This window comes from Oikopleura dioica, chromosome 1, assembly GCF_907165135.1.
Source record: "Oikopleura dioica chromosome 1, OKI2018_I68_1.0, whole genome shotgun sequence".
NCBI classification, from domain to species: domain Eukaryota; kingdom Metazoa; phylum Chordata; class Appendicularia; order Copelata; family Oikopleuridae; genus Oikopleura; species Oikopleura dioica.
Window position 1 is genome coordinate 13,957,409 of NC_137291.1, and position 11,456 is coordinate 13,968,864.

At 39.7% G+C, this 11,456-nt stretch overlaps 1 protein-coding gene, 2 long non-coding RNA genes and 3 other non-coding genes across 6 annotated transcripts; 5 read left to right on the forward strand and 1 right to left on the reverse strand.

Annotated features, from left to right (window-relative positions):
* Positions 1-4,090: 4,090 nt before the first annotated feature.
* TRNAD-GUC (transfer RNA aspartic acid (anticodon GUC)) lies at positions 4,091-4,162 on the reverse strand. Its single transcript has one exon. It is a non-coding gene; the product is annotated as a tRNA-Asp (tRNA).
* An 86-nt stretch (positions 4,163-4,248) lies between these two features.
* On the forward strand, positions 4,249-4,320 carry TRNAD-GUC (transfer RNA aspartic acid (anticodon GUC)). The gene has a single exon. It is a non-coding gene; the product is annotated as a tRNA-Asp (tRNA).
* Positions 4,321-4,752: 432 nt separating this feature from the next.
* LOC145701760 (uncharacterized) lies at positions 4,753-6,792 on the forward strand. The gene is made up of 4 exons (XM_081778982.1): positions 4,753-4,892; positions 5,572-5,707; positions 5,924-6,012; positions 6,462-6,792. Exons 1-4 carry the CDS (start codon positions 4,766-4,768, stop codon positions 6,608-6,610), a joined length of 501 nt encoding a protein of 166 aa, XP_081635108.1. The 5' UTR covers positions 4,753-4,765; the 3' UTR covers positions 6,611-6,792.
* A 342-nt stretch (positions 6,793-7,134) lies between these two features.
* On the forward strand, positions 7,135-8,694 carry LOC145701771 (uncharacterized). Its single transcript, XR_014134282.1, has 3 exons — positions 7,135-7,428; positions 7,473-8,216; positions 8,460-8,694. It is a non-coding gene; the product is annotated as an uncharacterized LOC145701771 (long non-coding RNA).
* Positions 8,308-8,379, forward strand: TRNAH-GUG (transfer RNA histidin (anticodon GUG)). Its single transcript has one exon. It is a non-coding gene; the product is annotated as a tRNA-His (tRNA).
* Positions 8,695-9,643: 949 nt separating the features above from the next.
* On the forward strand, positions 9,644-10,109 carry LOC145695373 (uncharacterized). Its single transcript, XR_014133705.1, has 3 exons — positions 9,644-9,771; positions 9,818-9,933; positions 9,975-10,109. It is a non-coding gene; the product is annotated as an uncharacterized LOC145695373 (long non-coding RNA).
* Positions 10,110-11,456: the final 1,347 nt, after the last annotated feature.

The following is an 11,456-nucleotide window of genomic DNA, read 5'->3' on the forward strand; positions in this document are numbered from 1 at the left end:
CTTTTACTGCACTAGAAACGAGTATTGATATCAAGAGCTGCCCGTAAGAGAATACAATTGATTCTCAGAGAGCTGATTTTTATAGTGACCAGGATCTAGGAAATGCTTGTGATGCCGATTGCCGTCTCATTTTTGTGGCTTGTCGAGAAGGATGCTCTGACTCATTTTGCGAAAATGAATGCTTGAGAGACTATTCAAGTACTTAATCTGCTTACAACTAGTCATATATAAATTCTAATAGTATGCTCTGATGGTTGTCCTTGTTTTCATGATTGTCCTGATGGATGCGATAATTGCTCTCATCCGCTTTGCTCTTGCAAGAATCCTGAGATTGACAATCCATCTTACAAACAATGCATTCATGAAGCCGCCACTGAGCTTAGAGATTGTTTAGAAATCTGTGTTGCTCAAAATCAATGCTTTGATGAGTGTTATGAGCGTTTCAAGAAGGAATCAGCAAGGAAGGGCTTTTAGATAAGACTCAATTTAAAAAAAAAGAACAAGGTTTTGAGCCTCTGATTTTTGATGTCCTTGTATGGAAGATTGTTCAAGCGGATGTCCGTGTGATACAGTATCACTGATACTGGATATACCTGCGAGCCTTTTATCGCTGCAATTTGTGCACAAGTTTCGAAGTCTTACAATTATGTTATTTCTGCAAATGGTCAATTTTATGAAAATCGGCATATTTTTACACCAGAACCTAAAATACAAACCTTTTATGATCGCGTCGGATCTGCAATGTTGAATGGAGAAATGTATCTTTTTGGTGGTGATGATGATAAGCGGAAGGTACTTACTTACTACTAGAAAAAAAAAGCTAACGATTTCAAGATTGCTAAATTAGAGGGTTGTTCTATTGTTGAATTATCTGTTCGACTATTAAATACAGTGAAAACCCATTTTAAGGCCGATTTTTGGATGACAGCAAATTTCAAAAGTGGCCTTAAAATGGACATTTTTCATGTTGAGCCGGATGACAATGATTATTTTTTCTTTTTTTTTCTGCGCATAAAACAGGCATTTGCCGAAAATTGTCGTCTCTTGCTTGCTAATTTCGTGCAGAAAAGGTATTAGGAACTAAGAAAAACATATAAAGATTTTTCATCGGGAGATCAGCTTTGATCACTTTATCAAAAGTTTCAACTGTATTTGAAATAAATGCCAATTGGCTTTTGGTGTTCTGGAAAGAGTACAAATTTAAGTTTAATTTAAACTCTGATAAGTGAGAACCTCTTCGGTCAAAGACAAATCATTGACTGAATTTCGCTCTCTCAAGTTGAGGAAGTTCCAACTGCCTCTCTACAGAAGAACAAAAATTTCAATTAAGATTCTGTTAAGATCGGCTTCACTTTAAAGATTTTACAAGAACGTTCAGTTGTCACGCTAGATTCTCGAATCAATCGAGGACCAAATATGGCTCAGATGATTCCAGACTCAATTTAATCCTGATGGCGGTTAAAAAAACCTTAATTTCAGCGGCGAAAGTTCAGGGTTAGGGTATGGTCGCTGAACTGTAATTTTAGAATTTTAAAAGATGATCAAAAGTGGCCTTATAAATTATAAGTTATAATGGATTTTTCCAGGATGACCAATTTTGGCAATTTTTAAAAAAAGTGGCCTTAAAATGGTGGGCCTTAAAATGGGTTATCACTGTAACTACGTGAATCCATATTCGACGATTGTCACAGTTCCAACATCACCAAATGAAGTTTAACTCTGTGGCTATGACAACAATTTCAAAAATTGCCAAGAATTCGATGGCAACGCTGTTACCAATCATCCTCATGTTCAACAATATGCTCACAGATGCGGGTGCCTTGCTTTGTATGAAAACTCTCCTGTCTCAATTTGTGGAGGAAATCCTACTGGTGATGAGGACCCGTTATTATCAAAAGTAGAAAAACTTAGTCTGAGCGGTTGGAGGACGATTCAAGACCATCCTTTGAAATTTAGATGCATGGCATGTCTTTCAATTGAGAATGGAATTATTACTGTTGGTGGCTACTCAAGCTCATTGATTACTGATATTTATCTTTATAAGAGTGATAGTTGGAGATTTGCAGGAAATTTAAAGGAGGTAAACGCGAGTACCCTGTTGCACAGACTAACAGGACTGTAGCCGATTGGATTGGGTTCTATTATTTTTTACGATACCTTCTTTATTCATTTCGGAGGCTGGAAACCTAACGCCGATTTTAGGTAAAATTAAACGTGAATACACAAGACTAATTTTAATAAGCGGTGAACTTGAAGTAGAGCGAGTCGAATGGAATGGAACATATGCAACATCATCTCGAATCATAAACACAGTTGATAAGATGTGTTATCTACCTATTATTTTTGAAGCTCTCCCAGACGCGTGTTCAAATACATGTGAAGAGTTTTGCTTTCCATAAAATTCTTGAGCGTTGACCATCAATAAAAGAACGTGATTTACCAAAAAAGGAAACCCAAGCTACTAGAAATGTGTAAGTGAGGTGTTCCAAGGTCAGTTTTGAGGTTATCAACTAGAATTTTATCAAAACCGTCGTCGCGCGAAGCAGGTCATCAAAGTGATGTCAGCAGGGCTCAGAAAGGCGCACCTGCCTTGTCCAATGCATTTTTATATCATGGCTCTTGTACTCCAGTTCCGCAGAATTCTTAATCTAAGAGTAAGAATCCAAGGTTCACTGGAATTTCAATTCTTTTTCACATCGAAAAATAGCAATTATTCCAGCTCCAGGTGCTGTTTTCGCGAATCAAAAAGAAACACTCGAGTACTCAAGTAGCCAAGCTGCGTCTAAAAACGGGAAGTTTTGGTTTCAGAAAAAGATAAATTTAAAACTTACAAGTGGCGTGTTTGTGAAGTTGAGGCGGGCGGCGGAAGCGGCGGCAGAGTTATGAAAAACCACTTTAACGATATCATCTGATAATTTAATTTTGGCAGCGCTAGAAACGATCAGGAAAAGTGATAGGCAATCTTTCGCCTCATAAATTGGGAAAGAAAAAGAAGGGATATTTTAGTCAAATGTTGGAGGTAGGGTCAAACGAGGCGCCTTTTAGTTGAACCTTTTTCATATTCAGGAAACATTCCAGTTACGGAAAAAGTCGTCCGGTTCTGGCGCATATTTACCCCGCCTCTCTCTTTCGGGTATTAGCCCGACACGACGGTCCTCCTTTTTTTTCCTGGGTCCGCACTTGAAAACGCGCATTATTCAGCAATTCAGAAATCCGCAAGGAAGAAAAAACATGGTGTTCTTTGAAGCATATGTAGATTTTTAAAAAATCTTGGGGAAAAGACTTGGATCAACTTTTTTCAGAAAAACCTCCAATAAACAGCCGCGTAGCGGCTCTTTTTAATCGAAGCCGCGCAGCGGCTTCGCACAAGTAATCTCTAAATCTTATGTTGTATCGGGGCGAAGCCGCTTCGCGGCTTCGTTTATAAAAAAAAGCCGCTAAGCGGCTTTTCATTATAAGTTTTCTAAATCCTGACTCAGGTTATCTAAACAGGTTGCCGAGCCAACAAGTCCTGCAGGACTGTCCTGCTAATTGAGAAACAACGTTTTGGACTCGGCGAAAAGTCATTTGAAAATTCAAAACTGACTTCGGCGCTGCCGCCAAATTTACATAAACCTGTAAAAGCTTTTAAGTACATAACACATTGCTAGCTCTAGAAAAGCGCATGTTTCCCAGAGAAAGGGCGCTTGACTCGGTCAAGAGTTTAAATTAGCCGCCGAGTGTTCTATTCGCGGCGAGTATCAAAGCGCTCTTTTTTCGCCGAGTTTGTATATTTTTCTCATTCCGAAGAGGTCAAAACAGACAACCGTTTTTTCGTGTGACGCTTGTTTTAGATACTAAACTTGAAAACATCTAAGAAGAAGGGATGATTCCAGCTAGAATCTTTGAATTCGGATCAATCTTGGGCCGTCTTGGCGAAACCGCATTCAAAAAAGTGACTTTTGCTCGAATTTCAACGAGCAGGAACCGCTAAATCCATCAACCAACGACCGCTCAAGCTGTTTCCCCTTGTCCATTTCTTTCTCCAATTTTAACATTCATGTTTCTTTTCATTGTTTTGTAGATCGTGAAAACTCATGAAAAAAAAACGCTCCGTGTCGGGGAATCGAACCCCGGTCGCCCGCGTGACAGGCGGGAATACTCACCACTATACTAACACGGATGGTACCTAGGCTCGCTACTTGCCTATCTATACCAATTCTTATCAGTTTATAAGAAAGTTGAGGTGATAAGCAGCTTTAAGAATCATCCGTGTTAGTATAGTGGTGAGTATTCCCGCCTGTCACGCGGGCGACCGGGGTTCGATTCCCCGACACGGAGCATTTTTTTCATGAGTTTTCACGATTTACAGAGTTCTTCGATTTTTTTCGAAATGGTGGAAGTCCGCGAATCGTAAATACGCAGACGTTCGCGCAATAAAAACTAATCGACCTGCTGATAAGAAAACGTATCGTGCCGCCGTTCAAAATCCTGCTTATCATTTCCAAAATATGCAGTCATAATTTTGCTTGAAATTTTTTAATTGCCGGCTTTGAACTTCTCCTTCCAAAGCTCAAAAAATAGGCCATCATGAGAATCGACCAAACAGCTTTTTTGAGGACAGCTGCTTTTTAGTTCTTCCCCTTCTTTTTGTTGATAACCATCCGCAACGCTCGGCGGGGGACGAGTTCTGCTCGGTGGGGGACCCGGAGGCGCATAAAAGTAAAAAATCGTCGTTGAAATTTTCAGTTGAAAAAGAGAAAGATTCAGAAAAGGGTTGAAAAAGATGGAAAAATTCAAAAAAATCAAGAATTATTTAAAAAGAATGAAAAAAGAAGTCGAGAAAATCATCGATGCTCCCGAACAACAACGAAGAATTGACCTGCTAGAAATGGAAAACCAAAGACTTAGAGGTAAGAAAGAAAAATGAGAAAATGGCGGATTAAAAAATTTTTGTTATTTCGATTTTCGTGTGAAATAGGAGAAGAAGAAGCGCGGTGCTCTAAAGTCGCGCTTGGGATAGTACTTTATTTGTAGTCGTCAATTTTGTGAGGTACAATTAGAGCCGCGACCGAGGGGAGGTTCTTCTAAACTAAGTGACAGTGTTCACCAAGCGTGTTCCCACCCGCTGCTAAACATTCTCAAGACAATCCCAAGAACAACCGTTTCGAACGAAGTAATGAAAAAAAAAGAATCATCTCAACAATTTTTCTTTCCTTTGATAAAGATTCTTCAACGATAAATTTTGAAAAAAGATAGCCGAAATTAAGATAACCTTCTTTTCATCTCATAATTCTGAGGCCACCATGCTGATTTAGCCTGTATCGGATTTTGAAAAAGTCAAATGAAAAGCCGCGTAGCGGCTTTTTAAAAAACGAAGCCGCGAAGCGGCTTCGCCAGTATTAAAGAATTCGTATTCAAATGATAATGTTGCGAAGCCGCTTCGCGGCTTCGTTTTTAAAAAAGCCGCTACGCGGCTTTTCATTTGAAATCTCAGAAACCTGACTCAGGCTTTCGACAGAGTTTCTACCATGATTGTGCTTTGTAACTGATTTTTTACTGTTCTTTTGCCAATTTCAATTAATCCTTTAGACCGATTATCGATGGAAGAATCGCTGAAGCTGATGAACAAGGGCTCCGAAGTACAACGCGCGGCGGCTTTCATCCACGACGCGTATGGAATGTTTCTCCACAAGGAATGCAAATCTGGAATGTATAAACTAAACAGGTACACAAATCCAGCCATTCTTTTCTAAAAGCAGGTCGCTCGCTAGTCGCTACCGGAAGCAATAAGACCGGAAGCGTGTAGAAAGAGATCCTTTTTGGGCAGAAAAAAGTAGCGTTGGAATCACGTGGTCATCGTTTGTTTGGCGGGTCACGCAAGTACGTGGCCCTAAGTCCCATTTTTCTCCAAAAAATCATCCCTTTTGAACATTTTTTCTAGCTTGGCGGTTGAACTACGAGACGGACACAAATACCACGAAGATGTGAAGCCGCAGATTCGGAAGAAACTCGCCACTTTGGTTTCGGAAGGTAGAAAAAAGAACAAGAATAATTTAAATGGAATTACATCCAAATAAGCAAGCGGGATTAATCTAAAGCCAATTTCATTTTTTCGGCCAAGAATTAGCCGGAATTTTTGTGGCCAGCCGCGGGAACTATTTTATTTGCTAAGAGATGCAGATTTTTTATCAAAAGAAAAAAAATAGAGAAGCCCTTTTTTCGAGCCAAAAATAAAGTTTTGGATTTTCTGAATCAAAAATTAACCCACTGTTATAAGAAAATGACCATTTTTTTTGACGGGAATAGGGAGAAAATTAAAGCATTTTAATTTTTAACCTGTTCGCGCTTTCCCGTCAAAAAATTGGTCATTTTCTTAAAACGATGGGTTAATTTTTGATTCAAGAAATCCAAAAATTGGTTTTTGGCTCGAAAAAAAGTACCTCTTTTTCCTAAAAGAGTTAACCCTATTTTCTTTGTAGTCCGCGCAGATGTTTGGCTCTGGAAAACGTACATCAACGAAGAAGCGAGTTCAAACCATCAATGCATCGTTTGCACGACACTGGGCGACTTGTACGACGAGAAGTACTCGCTGTTCGATCCTAACAATGACGACTCGTATATTTATTGAGACACCATGTTCCAAATAATTATGGCGCTAATTGGCGTGAAAAAGCGTGTTCAACAAAAACAAAGAAGCTGGAAAAAGGAGAAAAACGAACATTTTGTATACTGTACTTGAGGCTTGTAAGACGAGTGAAATATTTGACTTGATTTATTCCAAAGAAATGACAAAAAATAAAACAACTTGTTCGAAACGAATTAACGATACTTTCTTAACCCATTTTGTCAAAATGTCACTTTTTGGGACAAAAAGACGCAGAATTGCATAATTTCAGACTTTTGAGTCTTTTTTTCTGGCGATTATTTTCACTAGCTACGGAATTACGCAGAACGCGCTACAGGGTTAAAATTTCGATTTTACACCGATTCTAGTGCTGAATTTATCTAATTACGAGATAAGCCATACAAGGATAATTTGCAATCGCTTCAATTTTTCGTCGAAAAGCTCGGTTTCTTGTGATTCTTTCGTCGCGAAAACAATCAAAAATGCAAACAGAAATTTTTTTATTTACAGTAGTCTTGGGACTTTTCGAGCCAAAAATTGACTTTTTCATTTATAGTTAGAGAAAAATGAGTAATCGAACTCAATATCATTACGTTCAGCAACCAGGAAAGAGGGTTCAAACAACCTTTTGGGGGGTCGAATTAAGGGTAGGAGAAAGGTAAAATCCCTGCTCTCAGGAACCGTGTACGTGCAACAAGGATATCCCCAACAAGTTGTCTACCAACAAGGACCTCCTGTCGGGCGTCCTGCCGGTCCACCTGTCGGACAACCTGTTCAATACGTTCAGCAGCAACCAGCGACTGTCGTGTATCAACAACAACGTATTAAAATAATCACTTCCATCTCTTTCCCAACCCCCTTTTAGCCCAGCAGGTTCAGTACGTAACCCAGCAGCATCCCAGCCAAGCTGCCTACCAAGCTCAACAGAGTCAAGCTCGCCGAGTCAATCGTGGAGCCGCAGTTGGAGCGCTAATTGGCGCTAGAAATGGCAACGCCCTGGCTGGAGCTCTTATTGGACGAAGACTTGCTAAATAAATTGCTGCTTTTCCCTACTGTAGGAAAGACTCTTATTTGTTCTGTCTCCCAACAGCCAATTCAATCATCTTCTCATTGAACGAAAAACTCTTTCAGAAAAGAAACATGAGCTATCCTGGATATCCATCTTCCAACCAGGCTGGTGTCCGCCAAGTCCACTACAACTCTTCTTCCGCTCCTCCTGTTGCCCATGTCGTCCATCTTCCTCCCAACAAGTGATCGTCCAATCGGGCCCAACAATCATCCACCATCCTCCGCCACCTCAACAAGTCATCATCAAACAAGCTCCTCCGCCTCAAGTCCTCTATCAAACAGCCCCTCCACCAGTTCAGCGATCAAATCCACAACAGGATCGAGCTTTCGCTGGAGGACTTGTAGGAGGACTTATCGGTGCTTCCCTCTTTCTTTGACAAATTATAATAAAACTCGACTGCTTATTTGATCTGTTTCAACAACAATCGAAGGGGTATCGAAATCCTTTACAAATACGAATTCTGTCAATACAGGAAGCAACTGTAAGCGAATGGGAAAGTACTTTGAAGAGGAAGAGAAAATGAGCTATTACGGCCCACCAGTAAGTAGATTCAAAAGCAACCAATTTATATCAAAATTTTTGGATCGATGTTTTTATATTTAATTTCGTCGTCAGTAAGAAAGAATACCAAGCTGTAATCGTATAGTGGTTAGTACTTCACGTTGTGGCCGTGACAACCCAGGTTCGAATCCTGGTTACAGCAATTTTGACTGTAGCAAACTGTTATCTCCAAATTTTGCAATCTTATCAATTATCAAATCAACAAAATCACACTTTTTTCAGTCCTATACTCAAGCTGTCGTTGCCCCATCGCACGCCATGATCCAGCCGCCATCAACTGTCGTTGTCCAAACACCACCACCACCACCTGTTATTGTTCAATCTCCTCCGCCAGTAATAGTCAGAGCTGGCTGTAATTGTCCAAAAACCAGCCCCAGTTGTCTATCATCAATCCCCAGCAAACCAAGTCGTCGTCAGACAAGAAACAAAAGTTTGTATTTTACTCTGACTGTAATAAACTGAAATTCAAAATGAAGAAATTTCTCCAGCTCATCAAATTCTGAATTCAAGCAAACATTTGGCGATTAGAAAATTATCTCATCTCTCGATAGAAAAATGGCTTTTTTCTTCTTGAGTTTATTTTGCCAAGCGGTGGCGGTGATACATGATTATTGATAAAAAAAGTTTAATCTAGTGCTTGTCTTCGGAAGTGTTCCGACAGCGCGCGGATTTTGGAACTTTCCATTTTCGCCAAAAGATTGACATTTGATTTAGCCTAGGTTTCAGATAGCTTCTTTTTTATCGCGAAAAAAACGGCTCGTTTCTTGAGCAAAATTGACCATTTTTCTTTCCAAGAAATCTGTGAAAATCGAGGTTTTACTGAAAACAGCGGAAATTAGAAGCGTTCTCGTAACTTGTGACAATCCCTGTACTTATACACGCGCTGGGTTGATAAGCAAAAATCTGCGTTCGCTTTCTTTCTGTTTTGTTACTTGAAAAATACACAAGTCGTGGCTCAGCTGGCGAATATCGCACCTTCTTTGGAGCAGCGAGCGATTTCTAACGCGCGGCCTAAATCCGACTTTTGGCGACGTCGATATTGCGCCGCAATGATTCAAAATCCGCTCCGAGGTTTCAAAAAAACACTGCCTGAAATTTTATGTCCAAACGGGAGCCGTAAGAGCAATTTTAGAGTGGCGGCTATTTTTAGAGTGTTTGAATTGTAGATAGAGCCGTTTTTAGGTTATATAATAATCGTTCTAGTATACAGTTACTTTTTTTGTGCTCTTATCACTTTTTAACCAAAATTAAACGCCCTCGATTTCAATCATTCCTCGATTTTCAAAGCAAATGATATTCTATGTGCATTTGGATATGAAAAGTAAAGATCGAAAGCTTATTAAATCTTCCCAGAGCAAGATGGTCTCACGAAAGCGAGTTCATTTGCAATAAACATGCGATTGATACTTTCACTTCATTTTTTCGGAGGAGTTTCTTGTCGACTTTATCATCAAAAGCAAAATGAGAATCTTGCTCTTGGAGGATGGGGTTCTATACTGTTTGGCCTCCGACCCGCTGATGAGAGAGCTTGCCCGTTCGATACAGTTCAATTGTTACTTTCAATGACTGAAGCATTCTAGTGATGAAGAGATTCATGATCAATGCCTCACCGAATGTCGGGTCAAATACGTAGAATGCAACGCTGCTTGCGGAGGTGATTCTCTGTGTCAAAGTCAATGCAGAGCTGATTTTTCAGGTTGACTTGATTTTTGATAATATTTTTTCTATAAAAGTAAGCTTGCGATGCATCTTGTCCTTGTGGCCTTGATTGCCCTGCTGGCTGCGAAGGTTGTGAACATCCACTCTGCGACGTTTGCTTTGAGCCCGAGATCTCCAACGATGATTATAAACGCTGTATCATTTATGATTTGGATTATCTGGTAAAAATAATGTTTGTTGCTTATGAAACCTATATTAAATTAGACAACATGCATTAAAAGTTGTCCAGCGGACATTGATTGCATGGATCGGTGCTATTCAAGCTACAGGGTAGAAGCTCTCAACTGTCCATGCATGGAGAAAGAGGTCCCATTTACATTTAAGATAAGCCATCTGACATGAAATTAGGCAACGACATCAACTTGGAAGAGTACAACAACCGAAACAACCACAACGACTGGACATGTATCTATGTCACTTATTACATCTACTACAAGGACAACAACAACTTATTGGCGCGAATAATTCTTTTGAAAATCCGTAATAATATATCTAAACAAAAATTAAGTTGTCTTACTTTTCCGACAGTCAAATTCGTTTACGATAAAATTTCATAATTGTCTGAAAATTGGTCTCTGAAATTTTATTTCAATCAAATATTCATGTTTCTTCCATACTCGGAAAAGGACTCATAAGCTCGTTACAATTCGCCAAAATGAACGTTTTTAATTCAACAGCATGAATTTTGGATGAATTCGGAACATGCACGTTGCCTGGCTATCTGGAATTGGCTCTGAATGTGCCCAAATCACCACTGGTGAAAGCATATCAACTCAGATTTATCTTCGACTCGAGAAGTGCCTCTTACAAGAACTTATCTCCCAAAAACGTGTTTTTTCAACGTTTATTTTCGACATTTAAAAAATTCCTTTTCATTTCAAAATCTTCAAAATCTTCGAAAAAAGCCCCGCTTTTGATTTATTTCTCGCTTGCGACATCGTGGAAAAATCCCCAGCGACACCTCAATTATTGCTATCTCCTGACCTCTGACAGTACCTACTGTACAGTTGCTGATAAGCCTGCTGAAGAATGTGAGAATTATTCACCCTGTCACGTGAATTTTTTCTAGGGTTTTTCCATTTGACCAAAAACAGCAAATTCCTCAAGAAATGACTGATAGCCTGCTTCTGTGTTTTCTTACTGTATCAATTCCGCGGGAAATCGGCAAATTCAAGAGCAGTGGCTGGTTTGATCTTCCGGTGTCTGATTGAACCTGAAAAGTGTCGAGCACTAGAATTGGAATTACCAAACTCGCGTCTAAAATTGGAATTCTTCAAGGGCCGACTCTTACCGATAAGAAAACCGATCGCTCGAATCAAAGCTATTCTCAAACTTTTTCTTTTCAGATCACATGATCCTTGCATAATTTCTTTCATCGACAACTTATTCTTGACTGTAGCGCCAATGAACTTTTCCGCAGACCTTCCACAACTCGAGATCAAGAAGCTCAGTACTTTTCCGTCCTCATTCTCAACTCTAGCGCGATAACAGCTGATAAGC